This window comes from Camelus dromedarius, chromosome X (genome assembly GCF_036321535.1).
Source record: "Camelus dromedarius isolate mCamDro1 chromosome X, mCamDro1.pat, whole genome shotgun sequence".
In the NCBI taxonomy this organism is placed as follows: domain Eukaryota; kingdom Metazoa; phylum Chordata; class Mammalia; order Artiodactyla; family Camelidae; genus Camelus; species Camelus dromedarius.
In genome coordinates this window covers 103364313-103386111 of record NC_087472.1, presented here as the reverse complement: position 1 = coordinate 103386111, position 21799 = coordinate 103364313, and the positions used below count along the sequence as shown (strand labels likewise).

The 21799-nt window shown below is 39.7% G+C and overlaps 1 protein-coding gene across 4 annotated transcripts in view; it reads left to right on the top strand.

Moving 5' to 3' along the window:
* The window catches only part of BMX (BMX non-receptor tyrosine kinase), a 49090-nt gene that overhangs the window by 10979 nt on the left and 16312 nt on the right, over positions 1-21799 (top strand). For 3 of the 4 annotated variants that reach the window (XM_031445859.2, XM_031445858.2, XM_010993414.3), the window contains 9 exons: positions 130-211; positions 4470-4589; positions 6854-6918; positions 10412-10587; positions 11733-11801; positions 12110-12163; positions 15298-15352; positions 16922-17001; positions 19508-19635. In XM_031445859.2, the coding sequence (XP_031301719.1) occupies positions 130-211; positions 4470-4589; positions 6854-6918; positions 10412-10587; positions 11733-11801; positions 12110-12163; positions 15298-15352; positions 16922-17001; positions 19508-19635 (829 nt within the window). The remainder of the gene's footprint in view (positions 1-129; positions 212-4469; positions 4590-6853; positions 6919-10411; positions 10588-11732; positions 11802-12109; positions 12164-15297; positions 15353-16921; positions 17002-19507; positions 19636-21799) is intronic. The other variant, XM_031445860.2, reaches the window with a different exon arrangement.

Sequence of the window (21799 nt, the reverse complement as noted above, 5' to 3'; positions counted from 1 at the left end):
AATTCCAGGGCTAATGCATATTATATAAGCAAACGCAATATTTCTTTTGGATAACAGAAAATTTGTAGTTGCACCAGAGTGAACTATAACGCGATTACACCTAAATGCACCAAATCTTTTCCTTTCCAGATTGTCTATAAAGATGGGCTTCTCTATGTGTATGCATCAAATGAAGAGAGCCGAAGTCAGTGGTTGAAAGCATTACAGAAAGGTAATTTTTTAAAAAAGTCATAAAGGGAGTCATTGACTGAGCTCTTTTGAGGCTTGGTGGAGGAAAGATATGGCAATAAAAGGGCCTAATGCCAAAAGAGAATCTGTTGATTTTCCTACCAGCCTCAGAGAATGTGCTGTGCTCATCCTCGTTTTGCATTCTCATTGTTACTTAGAGGAAGCCTGGGGATCAGATTCCCTTCCCTGCCCTGCATAGAGCCGGCTATTGTGCCTTCCCAGTAGCTAGGAGGAAGCCAGGCCACCTGCTCTCCACCCACTGTGCTCGCCTTTATCAGAGCAAAGTCTAGGTCTTCATGGGGCTATGTCAGATCCTGTAGCTACTGTAGTTTGGGTATTTACAGAAAATTATATCTAATACTTACTAAGCACTTATCATTTGCCAGCTCCTGTGTCAAGCAGTGGTAAAACATTTTCTTAGCTAATCCTTTGGACAGCTCTATGGCAAGGGGTAATACTATTATCCATTTTTCAGATAAGTGAAGTTAAAGAGACATGGCCAATGTCATGTACCCAATTATGGAGAATACATAATTCAATTACCCAAACTCAAAATGTTAAATAGTACAGTATAAATGCTAGGCAAAACTGGGGATTTAATGAAACTCATTCAGTGATTCCTAGGCTGCTATGGTAGCAACTTTTGGTAAAAGAGAGAATTAGCAATTTAGCATTATGATGTTTCTCCCTATGATATTTTTACTGTAAAGGTGGGTAGTGGTGTGAGGACAATAGTTAACTCAAATGAGTGACTCTACTGGTGGAATTTCAGATATTAAGCTCCCTGATAGGGGAAGATGTTATTTTATTTTATTTAAGTTTTAGACTCAGGCTCTTTCTCACTACACCTCAAATTACACACTTAGACAACCACCTACTCTATTTTGATGCAAATACATCCTTTTTTGCACATGGGGTGTAATTTTCCCTTTGTATGAAAGGGTTTAGCAACCTATTCTGTAGGACAGTCAAGTAGTGCAAGGAGGAGAATAGCCTCACTTTACCTGCCACCAGCTTGTTGAAGTGAGATGGGCATCCTTCTTAGAGTCAGACAAAACTGCGTTCAAGTCCTGCTTTGCTGTGTCATCTAATAAAACTATAACATCTCTGGGTCTCAGTTTCCTGACCTGTAAAATGGGAGATCACATTTCTCTTTTTCCTAGAGCAGTCACGAGCCACAGATGAGTGATTCATAAATGTACTAGTGTCCAACACACAAACATGTGCCACTGTGTTATAGTGGGGCCTCCAGGAGGAGCTCTAAGATGCTGCTTCCCATTCAGCCTCCTTTGAGGGGATCTGCCAGGGGCAGTTGCTATGGAGACACTTCTTGTGTGCAGCTATTTGTCATGCACTAAGGTTCTTTGTGGATCTTTCTGGAATGATATATGGTAGGCAGGTTTGGGAAGCTCATGTGGAGGTATATGGAAGATAAAAGGAGAGCAGAGAGAGAAGCAGAAGTGAGTCTCTTAGCCCCTCATAAACTGCAGAGACACCCGATCGCTAGGGCTGCCGTAATCACAGGAAGCCATTTGTATCAGTTAGTAATGCTTCAGGACGCCGGTGAAAAGATACCAAACAGTTGCTGAAACAAATACATGTTTGTTTCTCTTACAAGTCCAGTAGGAAGGAAGCCCAGGACTAGTGCAGAAGCTCAATGAAGTCGGTAGGGACCCTGGCTCCTCCTAGATTTCTGCTCTGCCACCCTTAGAGGCACCCAGGAAGACTTTGAGTTTTCCCAGAAGCCCCTCTGCAAACTTTTATTGGTGTCTCATTGGCCAGAACTGCATCTCATGGCCATTTCTATGTGTAAATGAAGCTGGAAGACAGCATCTGACTTTTCCAGCCTCTATGCTGCCAGATAGCAAGAGAGAGGTGGGTGAGATAAGCTGTCAGACTGGCCAACCAACCTGCTACAGGAAAACAAAAAGGTTCCCTCATTCAAATCTCCTTGCCTATGAAGTCTTACTCTGCTAGAATGACCCTCCTCTGGTCCCCGTGTTTTTGTGTCTATTATTTGGCTCAGGCATTATAAACCGAGGTGAACATTGGAGACATTGAATTTTCCAGGTGGTAACCTACACCAGGTATGGGCAGATTCCGAGGGGACTCAAGGAGTATCAGCCACCATGGCTCCGAGTTCAGCTGCCCAGATGTGAATAAAGTGTACCCTTCTTTCCAAAAATTAAAATTGAAGGGGGTTTGTCAGAGAAGCTGGCATCTGTGCATTGGAATATAGCAACAAAAGCTTGGGGCTGAGTCTCAAATATGCTTTTGACTAGATTTCTGAGCTTGAGCAAGTTACACGATCTCTGCACCTGAGTTTACCTAAGTCTGTTAGTCATAACAATAATAGCTACCCCAAGGTTATTGACAAGGTTAAATGAGACGGCATAAGTGAGAGAAAGTATCTAAAGTGCTATACACATATTAACAGTTGGTGGGAGTGTTGCAAGGTGGACTTTTGCACTTGGCTGGAAAAGAATTAGTTACCCAGGAAACTAAACCCACGTAGTAGGAAATAACTGGAATCCTGGTACGTGGAGACCAGGAGCTTAGAGAGCAGGAAGGCAAGTCCTGTGTCCAAGGAATTGCAATGACCACTTAGGACCAAGGTCAGAAAGCAGTGTTTTGTAAACTTAACTCCTTTTGCTTCTTCTGACTTCTGTAATAATTTCCCTTTCATTCCCATTAATATTTAGTAAAGTTTTTTATGCCAGCATTTTCAGCCAAGCTGAGTTGATTTAAAACTAAGGGAATGGTATCATGAAAGCCCCCTGTTCACTGATCACCTACGCGGAGCCAAACACTGTGCTGGATGTTTTACATATATTATCTCATTTCCTCCCAGTGACTCAAATCACTTCCTTGAGTCAGGGTTGTAAAGGGGGAGGAGAACAAAACAAGGAGTCCTCAAGATGAATAGACAATCAAGAAGTAGAAGTAAAGAGTTTAAGCCACACATAGAGTCAGCCCTCCCCTCCAAGAGACTCTTCTTGAACTATTCTCTACGAAGACCTTGTCGGTTTCTCTGTCGGATTTCGAGAGAGGCTAATTTGTTGTAGACACAGTATTACACTTCAATATTAGAATTTCACTTATTTGGATTCAACATTGTCCTATTACCATGGTTTCTAAAAAGTATACACATGCGCCTAGGGAGGGGGGAGGGCATAGCTCAGTGGTAGAGCATGCTTAGCATGCATAAAGCCCTGGGTTCAATCCCTGTACCTCCATTAAAAAATAATAAATTAAATAAGCCTAATTACCTCCCCCCTAAATAATAAAGTAAGAGAGCTGAAAAAAATAAAACATTATCCTATAAAAATATACACATATGCCTAGAAAAGTAGCTCTAGAAACCATTCATTCCTTAGTGTAAACAGGTCAAAAGTCATGAAAGACAAAGAAGGGACAAGGAACTGTTCTAGATCAAGGAAAGCCAGATAACTAAATGCCGTATGTGATTCTAGATTGGATCCTCGATCAGAAACAGTGAATGATTATAAAGGGTATTATTAGAACAAGTGAAAAAATTTTAATACGGAATATATATTAAGTAGTAGTATGGTATCAGTGTTAAATTTCTTGAATTGGCTCATTGTATCATGGTTATATAAGAAAACGTCCCTGTTAACAGAAGTTACATGCTGAAAGATTTATGAGTGACATTATTTAGGTCATGATATCCACAACTTACTCTCAAATGGTTAAGTGAAATATAATAATAGTAAAAATTTTAAATAATAATATGCATGTACAGAGAAAGTAATAAAACAAATATGGCAAACAATTAAAAATCAGTAAATCTGGGTGAAGGGTACATGGAAATTCATTGCACTATTCTTGCAACTTTTCTGTACATTTGAAATATTTCCCAAAAAAGGCAGGGGGAGTGTATGTTTATTAGAACCTTCTTTTCTTCTTGCTAAGATCTAGTCCTCTAGTCCTACTGTAAAATTCTAAAACCAAGCTAACTTGTATATGTATTTTCTAGTAGTTTTTTTTTTCAGATTGATATAACTTATTGTGCTGTTCTCACAATAAACATGGTTAGACTTTCCTTTTTGGCTTTGTAACTTCTGAGTGAAAAACATATCCTTTGGGAAACATTTGCTTTTACCCTGGTTGCTGGCAAAATGAGATTTTCATTATTTTATGATAACAGCGTTGATGGAATGTGTTTCTTCTCTTGGGCCAATGTTTGCTCACATCGTGCTTTCTTCCTGCCTGCTCCCCAGAGATAAGGGGCAACCCCCATCTGCTGATCAAGTACCACAGTGGGTTCTTCGTGGACGGGAAGTTCCTGTGCTGCCAGCAGAGTTGCAAAGCGGCCCCAGGATGTACCCTCTGGGAAGCATGTAATGTCACACCTCTGATGGGCTGGACCCTGGGTGGACAATGCCCTTTTAGGCCAACCTGCCAAATGCCAAAGCAGCCAGTTCAGGAAAACATGATGGGCCAGATTGGTTGGCATCATGAAAAATCCAGCCTCGAACATGCTATCTGGCAAATGAAATCTAATTCCAGGGTCAACTGAGTCATGGTCCTTACAATAATCATAATATTAACCTCTGCCATTCATTCATGTCATGGGAAATATTTTTTACATTGAAATCATAAATCAAGCAAGGAGCTGTTTATTTCTTCTCATAATTCTTCCTGATTTAAGATAAACTCTGAATGGGTAGAATGTGGTGGACATATCATCACAGGTCAGAAAGCAAAACCATGAACTAAAAAAAAAACACATCATTTAAAAAAAAATATGTCAAGTGATATAATTTAAGTAACACTTGCAATCACCATATATACCAAAATGATGGATGGCCAAGTTTTCAAAGATATATTTAAAGTGGTTTGCCATTCTGTAAGTTTGTTGGCTTCTTAATAACGTCAGAAAAGGTAGCGAAGGGTTTGCTTTACGTGCAACCAGATTCTATCCCAAGTTGTATTCCTTGGGAAATTTGCCTGAGACTTATCCAGGGACAGAGAAGACAGCCCACCGAGTGGCTCTGAAGGGCTCATGGAGGGAAAGAATTATGCTGTTTTTTGCTTGTGTCCTATGGAGTCCCTTTCCATCACCAGGACTCTTACATGAAGCAGTCAGATATTTTAGAAGTTTATCATTGTTTCGCAACATGAAGTTGTCGATGAATAAAAAGGAGAACTTATTTTGATGACAGTTTTATCAGCCTAAACAAAATACGCTTGGATTACAATGATTTTAAAGAACTGAACGAGATCAGCTGCAGGGTAACACTTCACGAGTTGTAAAACACACAGGGACATGAAATATTATTCAAATTCACCCCATAAGAGTATTGACACCCGACGATGGTGTTAATGTTGCTACTGGTAATTTGACCACAAAATCAGTGACTCAACATTCATTGTGTTTTCCATCTCGATTAGACGACACGAGTATTTATTCATCTTAATGAGATCACGCTACCCTTTATGCTCATGAATTGTACTTACTGAATGAACTACACAGAATTTACTGTGCGTGGATCTTCCCTCTACTGGCCAGGAAGTCATGTCTCCTTACAGCTTTAATCATTTACCCCAGTCATTCTGTCTAGAGTTGGCATTATTACTTCACAGGCCAGATTCGAGCTCTGACCTTTCCCCAACATCCTAAGAAAGAGAAGGAAAAAGGCCAGAGAGGGCACTGCCTTGGGATTATCTTCCTGGACTCTGTCTGGATGGCACTTGCCATGTGTCCTGGGTGCCACAGGCTCTTTGGTAGCCTCTGAAAAAAATGACAGACTGCCACAGAGGTGATGGGTGGTAGACTAGACAGTTGTGATACTGTCTATCTGCCTAAGTGTAATTTACTCCCTTGGCCTCCTCCTCTGCTGAGCTACAGGCAGCCCACAGGCACATCTACTAGGAAGGAAACAGTTGAGTGTCTTTGCTTCCTTTTGTCTCCAATATGTCATGGACCATCTCCTTTCCAGACTACATGGCCCATAAGTAAGTTGACCATACACCCCAGTTTGTTTGGGACAGTCTCATTCTGCAGCTGGTGACCTGGCATAATTATTAAAAGCCAACCTATCACTGTCACAAATGTTCCAGCTTGGTCAATGAACTATATGGCGACCCCACTTATAAGGCATATGATGGCTCCACAATCACAGCCTGATTATCTACACATGTGAGTAGAAAGAAAAACCTGACATTATCATAAGAACAGGAAAAAAATATGGGATAAGTTTGTTCACTTATAAATCAGCTATTTATAAGCATCTTGTATGAGCCAATAAAAAAAGAATCAGACATGGATTCTAAATCCTAGGGTCATAGATGCTACCCCATGAGATTAGATATCTGCTTCTCAAATACAAAGTGGAAGTGTAATATAAATTAACAGTGTATAGAACTTAGAGGAACTTGAATTTTTTATCCTTTTGGGAGGATACTGATAATGAATGGTGAAGAGTGGTGTTTGAGTTGGGTGTTATACAGGAAACAACAGAATCACTCCAGATGTGTCAAAATTCATGTAATCTGGAGTCTTGCTCACACAATCTGGTTCGTGCTTTTGATTCATAACATTGGGTGTTTTGCTTTGTTTTATTTAAAGTTTCTTCTGACATTACTTGGTCTTACTTTTCAGATGCGGATCTGCACATTGCTACCAAACAAGAAAAACACAGAGCTCCCATCTTCCCAGATAGAGTGGTAGGTCAACATTTCCATTTTTTTTCATAGTCCAGATACGTTAAATAAGCCAAGAGTTGTCAAATTCAAGACTAGAAAATATGGGCTTCGTTCAGAACACTCAGCAAAGAGAGAGAAAGTGTGAGTTATCACCAATAGCAATAGCAATAGCAATATCAAATAATGAATTCAAACATAGAACCATTGTACCATTTTCTATTTTTGCATTCAATAACTGGGCCTTTTTCTAATCTGTAAACACAAAAAAATGGGTGTGTGTGTGAAAAGTCCTTGAGATGGCATCACATACAACATGCGGCTGTTATCAGCTGGCATCCCCCCGCTACCACCAGCATAGCTAAGTCTGCCTCATGTAAGTATCCTGGTGAAGGAATGGGACTCCAGCGGGCACAGCAGACTATAATTCAGAGACTTCCGTGGGTTTCCCACTGGGGTGTGGATCCAAATGTAGTTTTATGACAGAGCAAATGTCTTGACCATTAGCTCTTGGGTTTCTAGTCCTCAAACTTTCTGCTGGGTCCATTCACTCATCTTGGGCAGAGTTCCTTTCAAAATGGCTCCCAGCCAACCCTCTCCCAAGGGTGGAGTTGGTCTACAGGAAAGCAGATAAAACCTTGGTTTCTCTGCTTAGTAAAACTGTCTGTGGCTCGTTTTCGCAGTATAGGCTCTCCTTGTGCTCTGCTCTCTTGGGTTCAATGCCATAACCTCCTGCTTTTAAGCTTCCCAGGCAGGTGTCAGCCTCCTCAAAGGCCAGGAGACACATAAAATGGCCTCCTGGTGGTTTTCTGGAAGCTCACCTGAAAGTAAGGGAGCATCTCCATCCACCCATCAGCTCTTTGGTGTCTTAGATACTTATTTTCAGCTATACGCATTCACACATGCTTACTTCTCTCTTTCTAACTGAGTAAAACCATATAATTTTTGTAAACCAACATAAAGGACAAAAAGAAATTCATTATTGTAGTAGGTTGAATTGCATATCCCAAAATTCATGTCTCCCTCCCAAACCTGAGAATGTGACCTTATTCGGAAACAGGGTCTTTGCAGATGTAATTAGTTAAGGATCAAGATGAGATCATATTGGATTAAGATAGATCATAAATTTCCATGCTTGATGCCCTTAGAAGAGGAGGAGACAACACAGAGAGATACACAGAGAAGAAGGCCATTTAAAGACCTAGGCAGAGATTGGAATGATGCTCTCACAAGCCAAGAACGCCTAGAACCACCAGGAGCCAGAAGAGGCAAGCAAAGATTCTCCCCTAGCGCCTTTAAATGAAACCTTGATTTTGGACTTTTGGCCTCCAGAGCTGTGAGAGAATAAATTTCTGTTGTTTTAATCCACCAAATGTGTAGTCAGGTATTATGGCAGCCCTAGGAGACTGGTACAATTATTAAGGCTTGGGGGTTTTATTTTGTTATCAGGGACATTGCTCTTTTGGTTGGGATGCATACTCCAGTTCTGAAGCTTGGAAATTATGGCCCTGTAAACACCTAAGAGCAATGTCCAGAATAAGCAAATCTATAGATTCAAAGGTTGATTAGTGGTTACCTGGGGCCAGGATGGGAGTGGGGACTGATTACAAATGGGCAAGACAGATCTTATAGGAGAGATGGAAACATGCTAAGACTGGGTTGTGAGGATGATCGCTCAACTTGATAAATTTACTAAAAGTCACTGAATTCTACACTTACAATGGATGAATTTTATGGTATGTCAATTATACTCCAATAAAGTTTAGTTAATTTAAACAAAGCTAAGAGCAAAGGATAATTTAGGAGCACCAAACCACTGCATCTAGTCTCTGACAAGGAATTAGTTGGGAAATGCATTGAAAATGATTGGTCAGGCAAATCCATGGCCAAGGGTTCCTAAGTCTGTTTTTGATTACAAGCTTCCTTAAGGGATCAGGGATCAGAGAGGATATTGTGAAAAGCATGTTTCCTTCTGTTCTGTTTTCACCAGAGCATTCATTAGAGAATTTACTTGGCTGAGCTGAGGAAAATGAAAATTTGCTCTATAGTCATTCTGTTCAGATTTCTGTTCAGGAAATTTTCTACTGCATTTATGTTTGGGAAGAAGGATCTCACAGCTCATAAATAGCAGGGCCCTGCAGAACTAAAATCTCTAGTATGTCAATCCCTGAGAAAAAGTAAAGTACAATGTGAAAAAAATTAAATTCAGATGATATATTTTATGTGAACTTTCAATGAGGTATATAACATGCACTTAGAAAAGTATGCAAGTCCTAAGTGTTCAACTTGATGGATTTTCACAAACTGAACACATCTGTTTAATCCACACTCAGATTAAGAAGCAGAACATCACAGAATCCCAGGGGTTCTAATCTTCTCTTTCGGTCACTACATCCCACCAAGGGTAATCACTAGCCTGACCTATAGCATCATAGATTATTTGCCTGACTTTGACCTTTATATAAATGGAATTATAAAGTATATAGTTTTTGTTGTCTGTTTCCTTAGGAGATTCACCCATATTTTAGTATGTGGGTGTAGTTTATTCTCATTGTTATATAGAATTCCACTGTGTGAATATAACACTGTATTAGTTTCTTATCGATACTGCAACAAATTACCACAAATTCAATGGCTTAAAGCAACACAAATTTATTCTCTCATGGTTCTAAAGTCAGAGTCTAAAATGAGTCTACACAGCTGTGTTCCTTCAGGAGGCATTAGGGGCTGACTTTTTCCAGCTTCTGGAGGCTGCCTACATTCCCTGGTTCCTGGCTCATTTCTCCATCTTCAGGATCAGAATGGTAGCATCTTCTTGCCTCTCTGATCTCTGCTTCCATCCTTATATCTGCTGTACATCTTGGGGGGGGCATTATTTAACCTACTACAGCCACAATATGTTTATTATTTTATCCTCTTAATGGGCATTTAGGGAGTTTCCAGGTTTTATCCAATTGAAATAATTCTGCTATGAACATTCTTTTATATGACTTTTGGTTTCACTATTGGGTGTGTTATATTGACTTTCTGGACCATAGGATATGTGCACATCCAATTTTAGAAGATTCCACAAACAACTTTCCAATGGGGTCATACTACCTCATGCTCCAACCAGCGAAGTATGAGAGTCCCTGTTGCTCCGTATCTTTGTCAATACTTTGTATTGCTTCTTTTCTTTCTTCCTCTGTCCCGCCCTCCCTCCTTTCCTTACTTTCTTTTCTTAAATTGAAGTATAGTTGATTTACAATGTTGTGTTAATTTCAGGTGTACAGCATAGTGATCCAGTTTTATTTATTTATATATATATAAATATATATATATATATTCTTTTGCAGATTCTTTTCCAATGTAGGTTATTACAAGATATTGAATATAGTTCCCTGTGCTATACAGTAGGACCTTGTTGTTTATCTCTTTCTTTTTCATCTAAGAGCTAATATGCTCTGGTTGGTTGTTAGTTACCACTACATGAATCTGTGCCTCACTGTGATACACTAAACTCTCTTGTCCTCCAAAGCTGAAGATTCCTCGAGCAGTTCCAGTTCTCAGAGCGGATGAACCATCTTCAAGTACTGCTCTTGTCCCATATGACAGCGACTCAAAGAAAAAGTATGACTCCCCATCAAACGTCAACATGCAGTATATTCCAAGAGAAGACTGCCCTGACTGGTGGCAAGTAAGGAAACTGAAAAGGTAAACCCCAGCTTTCAGTCTGGCTGTGCAGCACACAGAGTAGATGCTACCCCACTGCCTTGGAGCTACCTCAACGCTGGCCACTGCAGTCTCAGCATAGATAGGGCCGTCCTCTCAGAAAATGTTCAGGCCTGAGCCAGAAACCTGGGTGGGGTCACAGTGGCCCCACTGGGGCTGAACAGCATGGACTTTCCATGTAGATTATCTGATCTAATGATCTAAATAATACTTGAGCATTTTATTCCCTCTCCTTTCCCTCCCCTCTTTCTCCAAATAACCCCACATCCTAGAACACTGAATCTTTCAAATACATCCTTCTGCTGAGGGAGCTTAGGATAAACCTAAGAGATGCACCATCGACGGACACTCTCCACATGTTCTTAAAAACCACAAAAAGGCTAAAGAAATTGCTTAGCATTTTTAAATAAGAGTTTTCCTATGAAGAGCTGAAGTGGAAAAGCTATGCTAGTGAGCAAGGCTCTTTTGGGCAGGTGGGGAAGGAGCCAGAGGAGCACTGCCTTGTTCAGGAAGCTTGTCGCTGAGAAGTGTGGTTTTGAAAAAGAGCCTGGGCTATGGAAGCAAACAGGAAATAGGTCCTACATTCCAAATAAAACAGCCTTTGGACTTGGAGAAGTAGGCACTTCCTCCCGCTCTGCTTAACCCCCGAAATGAGAGAGATGAAATGATGGGTGGCAGAGGATGAAGAAAATCCTGCAGATCTAGCTGAGTCCCCATGGAGTTAAAAGTTCAGTATTTTCAAGACTTTTCATTGCAGTCACAACAGCAAAGAGGAAAATAACTTATTTAAAAATATGTAAGTGGTAGAATGCTTGCATACATAGAAAAAAATCAGGGCAACCCCACTCAAGATGATTTATTAATCCAAGTTTTCTATTTTGGGGGTTATTATGAGCCATTATTAAAAATTCTCTTTTGTTTAGACATACTGTCAAACTACTGCTTTTTATTAGAGTCCCTGAAAGGATGAAAATGTGAAAAACACTCATTGGCTTAAATTTTCAAACCAAGTGACATATATGGGTCAAAATGTTCAATCAAGCTAAAACATATCTAACAAAATTGCTTTTGTCATTTAAAATTTATAAATAAACATAAATGTATGAAGTGTATCTCTTTTTTTGTAGCAATGAAGATTTTGCCAGCAGTAACCAAAGGGAGAGAAATGTAAATCACAGCACCTCAAAGATGTCATGGTAAAACCAATTCAAATATTCTTTTATATGCAGGATTTCTTCCATTTGCAGGAAAACTAACCACGTTTGCAATAATTTTGCAACTATACTTGGCTTTTTAAAGTAAATACAAAACAAACAAATCCATGTAGTTTGATTCTCTGAACCCTGAAGGTGGTCTGAATCAATGACTTGTGGGTCACAATGATTTTTCCTATCCATTACTCATGATATGCACTGGTGTTAGCATGAACACTAACATACCTGGATTGTTTCTTGTGTTTTTTGTTTTTTTTTTTTGTATTCATGTTGTTTCCTCTCTTGTTCAGGGGATCCCCTGAGTCAAGTTCATCTGAAGAAGAGGAAACCCTTGATGACTATGAGTGAGTTTTGAAAGCCCTCTGTGTTCCTCTACAGTGAGACATAGATGTTTCTATGCTATTCTTCCCCAAAGACTATAAGCAGATGGCTCAGACTTGCTCAAGAGGCTGCATTTACATGGAGCAACTCATGTAAAGTTCTGGGCCATGTATTGTGGGGGATAGGTGACAAAGAACTCGGTTGTTACTAATGAAAATATTTTTCCCCAATCTGGATTATCTAAATTGGCTGCACATATTCCTGGGATTTATCACATATCTGGCTTCCCTTCATTTCACTTTGTCTCCATAGATGCAGTCTATAATATTTTTGCTGATTATTTCATCCCTGGAGGCCCCTCACCAGGATGATGTTTGAAGGCCCTTATTACCCTTGAGTTCAATTTTGAAGTTAGTTATACAGTAATTTGACAAAGGAGCACAAGTGAGACTTGAATATCACAGCATTTCTGTTGGGAGGTTCCCATTCCTAGAGTGACCTTATCATTTAACAGCCAAATTAGGATACTTGAGAAAGAGAGAGAGAGAGTACACTATTAAATATTACACCAGGCATCATCAGGCATCAACCGGACTTCTCTGAGCAAATAAGAATGTGCGATCGCCCCAACGATACTGAGGCAGGTTGGTCTTAAGTGCTGTGAAGGTCCTTTCCAAAGCCTGAGATTCTATCATTCTACCACAAACAGGGACAAACAATCATCTTCTGGACTTAAAGTTTGGCATTAAGAAGAGGTGGGATATAGCATAGGGAATTACATTCAGTATCTTGTAATGGCCTATAATGAAAAAGAGTATGAAAAGGAATACATATGTATAACTGAATCACTATGCTGTACACCAGAAACTAATACAACATTGTAAACCAATTATACTTCAATAAAAAATAAAATAATAAAAAAGAAGTGACAGTAATATGGCATGTCTTAGACACCTGTTACCCAATGGCAACAAAATCCATTGGCCACTAGGATAATGCGTATTTCTAGTTCTGTTTTTGTATGAGTACTGTTATTGATTCATTGGCTACAAGTGCAGCGAGAACTTTCACAAAGTACATGTCCCTGTTCACTACCTTCTAGCTCCCCTTTAGCCACACCTTCTGCTCCAACATCTACCCTCAGGAAAGCATCTGCTGAAATCATTCCAACTAAGATACACAAGACTGGGAAAGACCAGCACAAAAATTCTCTGAAGATAATTGTACTCTAACAGATGACAAAGACTTAAATCATTGGTTGTAAACCTCTAATCGTGGATTTTATTTTTTTAAAATATCTTTCCTCTTTTTTTGTTTTTCTTTTGGGGGGTGGTGGTGTAATTAGTTAGTTAGTTTGTCTGTTTGTTTGTTTAATGGAGGTGCTGGGGATTGAACCCAAGACCTCGTGCATGCTAAGCATGAATTTTACCACTGAGCTATATCCTCCCCTCTAATCATGGATTTTAGTCTTTAGCATTTAGATGAATTGGAAGGCTTTCTTTGATTCAGAAAGCCCAGATCTGACCATACAGACAGTCTCTATCTCCATCATTTCTAAATTCAAATGGTGTGTGAGAAGCGTGCTTTGGGGACATGATCAGGAAAGATCTGACTTCTTCAAAGTCCAGGAGATGCCAAAGGGAGATCAGGACTAGAGGGCTGTATGATCCGGGGTGCCCAGACTCCTGCTCTCTCATTATTACTTAAGTATCTGCTTTACGTCCATTGCCTTCACTCTATTAAAGCCCGAGGCACTGAGGTTTAGAGGGAAAATCAGGCCTTAGCAGTGGGCCCAGGCCTCTGCTGCTCTGACACTGAAATGCTGAAATGTTTTTTAAAACAAACAGCTAGGCTTCAGCAAAATTATGACACAGGCAAAATGTGTATGTGTGGGTGTATGTGTGTGTGTGAGTGTGTATGTGTGGGAGGAGGAGGTTATCCACAATCTCACCCGGCCTCTCTAGGCCCTCTCCCTTTATTCCTGATCATTTCTTTCTTCCACCTCCCATAGGCATATATCTTGGATCATAGGAAGATGATCCTGAGGTCTTTTAATTAGCTATGATTAGCTAAAAATGTTAATTAGGAAGAAAACTATCTGTTAATACCTCAAGTGGTAATTAGACAATATGTATCAGGGTAGAGTTAGGAGAAACTTGTAAGCTTATCAAGGTCAGCCCTCATCTGAGTTTTACCAATGGGGAATTCCATGGTCAAAGAGGCTAAGTGGCTTGTCCAAAGCCACACACAACTACTTATTGGGAAGTTATGTCTAGAATGCAAACCTCCAAGTTGGCTAGTCTAAGGCACTTCCTGCTTCACTGAACTGCCCATCACCTAATACACCTTCACCCCTTCATGTGCTTCTTCCCTCCTTGGGTGTTATTGTCTGGCCAGAGGGTCCTCCCAAGCCCCAAACCAATGCCCCATCCCACTTCACACCCTGATCATTTCCCTGGTGTGACACTTTGGCCAAAGCCAAAGACTGCAGACATTGTCAATCTCACAGGAGTCACAGATCTGTGGGCTGCTGAGCTCCCCATTTGAAGCGAGACATGATATTCTTTGCTAACTTAGTAAAAAGGGCAATATTTCAAGATTACACCTGGCTGTTCCATGCCATCTTTTTCTCAGTTCATTACAACTGCTCCTGTCTTAATATAACCTTAGGTGCTTACCTATTGCAATCCTGCAAATAAAAAATATTTTTAAAAGAAGCATTTGTTTTTAAATTAGATGCTATGAGGGATGTTTATCAGATTATTAGAAGAAAATTATAGGCTTGGAAGATGGGAACTTTCATCCTTGGCCATCCGGACTTTTCCCCTTGTAATATTCTGCATTGCTCTAATCTCTGGCTCTCACTGAAAATGGTGAAACGTAGAACTCAGAGATCACTTTGAAGGAGCTGAAAGGTTCCCAAATGCCAGCCCATTTAAAAATACAGATGTGCAGGCCCCACCCCAGAATCATAACTGAGTGCTGGAGACTTTGGAATCTGGACTTTTGAACAGGCCCTCAAGTGATCCTCTTGAATAGCCAGGTTTAGAAAACCCTGATCTAGACTACTGCCTCATTTTACAGATGAGAAAGTGGAGTGACAAGCTATGCAATTAAAAATTCTTAATTCTCAAAATGGAATTCTTTTCTCTTGCAGCTGGTTTGCAGGTAACATCTCCAGGTCACAATCTGAGCAGTTACTGAGACAAAAGGTAAGTAGTCTAGTCTTTAAAATAGCCTCTAAGAATGTCTTTCTATTGTTGGGCCCTGAGGGTAACACACTCCTGGTGGAAACCTTAGTGCTAATTATATAGCCAAGACATCATAGTGTTCATTGTCCCGCCCACAGGTGACCCGGCACTTCATGTCTAACCACTTCCTCTCTTCCCACTACTGACTGCTCTATAATGAGCCACTTCAAAATTGAGCAGCTTGAAACAAGACTTATGATGCTCACGAGGCTGTGTTTAGCTGGTGGACTGACTAGGGGGTTGGGAGTAGCTGAGGTAGTCAACCAGGGTGCCAGATTTCTTCTCCACATGGCCAGCATTGGTTTCCTCACAGAATGGTGATTTCAAGGCTGTGGTTGAAGAGGACAAGCCCCACAGCTAGGCACAAGCACTTACGGAGTCTCTGCCTTTGTCGTGTTTGCTAACGTCCCATTGGCCAAAGCAAAGCCCATTGCTCAGCCCAGAGTCAATGTAGGAGGGGACCACACAGAGCCTGGATATACAGAGAGCTGATTTATGGGGGCCTTCTGTACCTCATACTTCAACTCTGTCCCGAAAACCATTGGCACTTAAACCAGAGGGCAGCAGATGTAATAGGGAATAAATCTATCTGATTTTGTTACTAATTGGTATGGAATTATCAACTGCAAACCCTTTTGACCTACAAAAACGGCACCTTGACGTAGTTCAACCTAATAAAACACATCAGTTCTTCCTCTGAGGGGTACCAGAGAGAGTGTGACAACCACCATCTAACTCAACATTCTGTCACATACACAGTTGATAATCCATTCTTTCTAAATTTAGATCTGCTCAGAATTTGCATGTTCTGAAAGACAAGTTGAGCATAGAACCTGAACAGTGGATTTGTTCAGCATCTTTGGTTTTCTAAAACCTTCCAAGGGCATGATATGGTGATATGTGGTTTTACATTTTATTTCTGAAAGATTAAAACATTAGACTTGCACAAATACGCAACAGAGAAAATTATCAGAGAGGGTTAAAAAGTAACCGGAGAGGAAGAGTTGAAGGACACAGGGGAGCTCTAGAAAGACACGGAGTGGGAGAAGGGAAAAAGCTAAACTGTGGGTCCCTTCTGCACCAACTGTTGTATAATCTGCACTGTCAGTGACGTTTAAAGCGGATCTGCACAAACACAGTAAACAACTCATGCTTACCAGGGGACGGGGGGTGGGGAGGGCTAAATTGATAGTTCAAGATGTGCAAATACTAACTGCTATAAATAAAATAGATTTTTTTTTAAAAAGAATTTCTTCTGTATAGCACAGAGAACTATATTCAGTATCTTGTAGTAACCTATAATGAAAAAGAATATGAAAAAAAATATATGTATGTATATGTATGACTGAACTATTATGTTGTACACCGGAAATTGACACAACATTGTAAACTGACTATACGTCAGTATAAAAAAATAAATAGAATAAAGTGGATCTAAAAGATCTACTTTCCTACCACCTACCGGGAAAAATAGTTTTCAAGAATAATGAAAATGTTTTCTGTTCCTTCCACACTTTCCTTCCTCTTCAGGGAAAAGAAGGAGCGTTTATGGTTAGAAATTCCAGCCAGGCGGGAATGTACACAGTGTCCCTATTTAGTAAGGCTATGGAGTAAGTATGATGTGGATTTCTTTCTTTTATCTTCTTACATCTGTTCTTTGAATATACTGGTCATCAAGTCACATTTTGGGATAAAACTCCATCTTTAAACTCTGGAATTTTGGATCAAAGTATTTCTATTGAATGCAACCATTTGTAGTTGCCTTTTCCCCTCTACTTTCCAGAGTCTGTTCTCTGTGCGGTCCTTTCCTCACCTGCCCCCAACCCAGGTGGCAGCAGCGTGCCCAGGGCATGGCTCACCTCCGTGGACACTTGTTAAAAGAATCCTGCCTAATTCTTCCTTGATTCTGTCCTAAGCCTAGAAAGAGAGAAAAAATAGCAATGGAGCTTCTGCACTCTTGGCCCCAGCCGCCTGCTGAGCTGAGAAACCTACCCCAGTGTCTGGATTTTAGTAAATCTTTCCAGTGGGAGCAGAGGGGTGAATCAGTGTAGCTGTCTGCCCTGGCTAGCTTCTTTCTAGGCTGCTGTCCTGTTGGTGTGGTTAAGAGTTCTGGTTTGAAATGGTATCTCTGGGTCCAAATCCTGACTCTGCCATTTCAAAACTTTGTGACATTAAGCAAGTTTCTTTACTTCTGTGCCTTAGCGTCCTCATTTTGAAAAGGGGACATAGTGACAATTATGTTCTATGGATGAAGTGAGTTAATGCACAGATTGGATCAGAACAGTGCCTGGCACACAGTAAACACTTATTAAACTAATAGTAATTCCTATTATTGCTCTTGTTGTTGGGAAAAACGTACTCCTACTTGCCCCACTACCCCCACCCCAACACTTACGTATATAAGGCCCCCACTGTCATCTCATGCAGGTCGTCATCACCAACGTTAGGATCCCCCTAGAGAGTTCTCCAAGCCACTTTCCCATTGGTTGTTAGCCTTTTTGTTCCTTCTAAGCATCCTGCAAAGCAAACAGGAAAGCTGTTTTTATTTGCACCGTTTTACATATGAGAGGATTGAAATGCAAAGAGAGCTTACACAGACCCACCCTCAGACCTAATGAATGACCGACTTGAAGCCAGGCCTTCACCAGCCAAGATCATGTTCCTTCAACCAGATAGCCCTGTGTCTACACTGAAATCTCCCATGTTTTGGAATGAGAGTCTGGTCCAATTTTGATTAGGACCACTTGGGGGAGAAATGTCTATGTGTGCAACCGTTTCTTAATGCTTCGACTGAATGACCTTAAATGATTGAATGGCCTTGCTGTTTTCTCCATGTGCCCTGCCCCGTGAAGCATAATGTATTTTTTAGATAATTAAGTGATGAAAAAGTTATTTTACTGGGGGAATTTTTTTACAGAGTCCCTACCTCCAATTTGAAATAATAGCATGTACCATAAGCACGCATATGGTATTTCTGGCGCCAGAAGCCATGTCCCTGGTGCCCCTTACGTAGTAGGTTGCATACTTGGATGCTGATTAGAGCCAACCCAGTAAGAAGTGGGGCAAGACTTGGTTTACTGAATAGCAAAAGCTCTGTGACCCTCTGGCCCTCGTGTTTCAGCCAAACCTGATGTCAGAAGTCCTCTTAGTGCAGCTTCTTGACACCAGATTCATTTTTGAAGGTGACCAGGTAGAAAAATCAGCAAACAGAAGAGATACCAGATGAAAAGAATTCTAATCAATGACTACAGGAGCCTTTTTTAATGGGCTGGAGTGAACTTGATGCTGAGACCAGGAGCCAATCTATCACAAGAAAGCACCCTTTCTCCTTTTCATAATTGTGATTTTAATAAGGCTGGCATTATAGCAACAATAATTTATCAAGTTTCTTATGTGCCAACATAGTGCAAATTGATATATACACAATCTCATCTGATCTTAAAACAACTGGATGAGGTGGCTAGTCAGCAATAGAACTGTACTCAAAGCCCAGTTCTTGAGCACTATGCCACATTCTAAAACCTAAGAGAGGCATATCAATCATTCCTCGTTAGCTTAAATCAATATGCATCTATTCACCACTATTTTCTAAAAGTAGAGCAAAAGAAAAAAAATGTTTTATGTAGAAGAGGTACAAGTTCACATGAGGAATTAAAGGATAGCCCCATCCATGCCACCCTGTATATTCCACTCCCAAAAGAGCCTCCCATCCACAGCCTCATGGTGTTTGTCTCCCACATTTTAATCTCTATTATTATCCTAAAAGAGAATTGACGTTCAGAATAATGATCCTGAAAACTGCAAGGCTTTCAATCATCAAAGGAAGATGCCAGTGTTATACTTACTAAGGGAAGAATGGTACAGAAAGGTGGGATTTTATTATACATGAATTCCGTGTGCCCACAAAGGATACACTGAGTTCAGAGAGGAGCCCTCTTCCATAATTACAGATTGTCATGGATACCTCAGGAAAACACCAGACATCAAGACTGAGAAACCGTCTCTGACTCCCCTCTCCAAAATATGCAAATGTGCCTAAAATAATTATTTACCTATTACTTAATCAAGCTTCAATTGTTTCTTAAAAACATTCTAACATGCTTTCTTCCTTACTAGTGATAAAAAAGGAACTGTTAAACATTACCATGTGCACACAAATGCTGAGAACAAATTGTACCTGGCAGAAAACTACTGTTTTGAGTCCATTCCAAAGCTCATTCACTATCATCAACACAATTCAGCAGGTAACTTACTTCAGTTTTTCTTTTATGGGTCCTTGCTGATAAATATCAATTTTCTTGGATATTACTGATCCTCCTCGTAATACTCTTAACTATATAGGGAACCATGAAAGTAGGGGGAAAACGCTCTCAAGCCTTATGCCTCCTGTGATTTTTAACCTACCTTTCCTGGAATATAACATTGTACAGTCTATAATGCCAGAAACAATGAAGTTGAGTGAGTTCAGTGACAGAAGTAGAGATTCTCTTTATAAAAATATTTGCAGGTTTTTTCCTGCCTATAGAAGTAACTTGATTGCAAACTTGAAACGATATAGAAATGTGTATCATTAGAGAGATAACCTCCATGGACAAGTTGGTATCTATTCTGACAGTGTTTTTTTCTATGTTGATACTAACACTTATTATTCCTTACATATATACAAATTATATACATGTATGTATATACATTATATGTTTACAGATATGAGATCATTCTACATATACTACTTTTCAGCTTGTCTTCTTGACTCAGCACATCTTGGAGGTCTTCCCATGCAAATGCATATAGCTCACTCTGGTCTGCTTAACAGATACATAGAATTCTACTGTAGAATTACTCCATAATTTATTCACCTTACCGTATATTGAGTAGCAGTTGGATCATATGCAGTATTTTCACAGAACAATCGATGTTTCAGTGCACAGTCATGCACACATAACTTTGTGCACCTGGATGAGTATTTCTGTAGCCAAATGCCCTAAAAGTGGAATTTGAGATAATAGCTAAGAACATTTAAAATTTAGACATTGTCAAATGCTTTTCAGGAATATATACCCCCACCAACAGCAACACTTCATCCTCACAGACACTGGGTACTATCATTCTTTTTAAATTTTGCCTAATTGACCGGTGACAATATAGAGAGAAGTCTCTTGTAATGGAAGTGTTAACTAATCTTCTTGTGGCAATCACTTTGCAGTGTATACATGTACCAAATCACCACAGTTGTACATTTTAACTACATATATTGTATGTCAAGAACACCTCAATACACCTAAAAAATAAAGTTAAAAGAAAAAAATCCTCTCTAAATGTCTTTTCTAGACTAGTGCCACTTACAGGCAGTGACTGGATGAATTTCCAACAGTGCATAAAAATAAGCTATAAGTTCACCATCAAACTTGTGCAACTCTACCTGACCTGATTACATGCCCAGAGGTGAATTGGCCTTACTCCTGGTGTTGCTTTTGGTTTTTATTTGTATTTTCCCATGGTCTCAATTTCTTTAATTGTTTCTTTTTAACCTGTAGCACCTCAAAAATACCCTTTGGAATAGGTACTGTATAAATAGTCATTTCCAAGTGGAATGACTCCAGAGGGTGCACAACAAACTCTACAGATGATTGGAAGAACATATTAAAATGTTTATTTAGATTTGTTTTTAAAATCTCATTCTCTTGGGTTTTCTATTTGTGAATATATTTTATGATGCATATAACGTATCATCACAGTAGCAACTGTGTATATACATATTCTGGAGGAGTGTGCTAATTTTTATTTTGCTGATTAAAGATGCAGGATTTAAAAGAAACCACTCATACAAAAACTAAATAAATATACAGAAAAAGGGAGAGAAACAAAACATGTGTGATAGTTCCCAGGACTTAGAAAACATCGCATGTTGAAAGAAAGGAACATATATTTTTTGAATGAGTTCTTTTGAGCCACTATCCATACTATGATTATTTTAACCCAGCTTTACCCTAACTCTATGTAAACCATTAAAATGACAATTTAAGAATAAGTTCAATTTTTTAAAAAAATTCAAGTGGTTTACTTCTTATCTTGTACCCTTGTGTACTGTTTAGATTTTTTTTTTACCAAATGTTTGTGCTGTGTGTATATATACTTAAATATGGGACTGCAAAGAGAGAGAAAAATACCTGAATAGACACTTTCTCCAAAGAAGATATACAAATGACTAAAAGACACATGAAAAGATGCTCAAGATCATAATTATCAGAGACATGCAAATCAAAACCACAACGAGGTATCACTTCACACTTGTCAGAATGGCTGTCATCAAAAAGTCTACAAATAACAAATGTTGGCAAGGATGTGGAGAAAAAGAAACTCTAGTAGACTGTTGGTGGGAGTGTAAATTGGTGCAGCCACTGTGGAAAA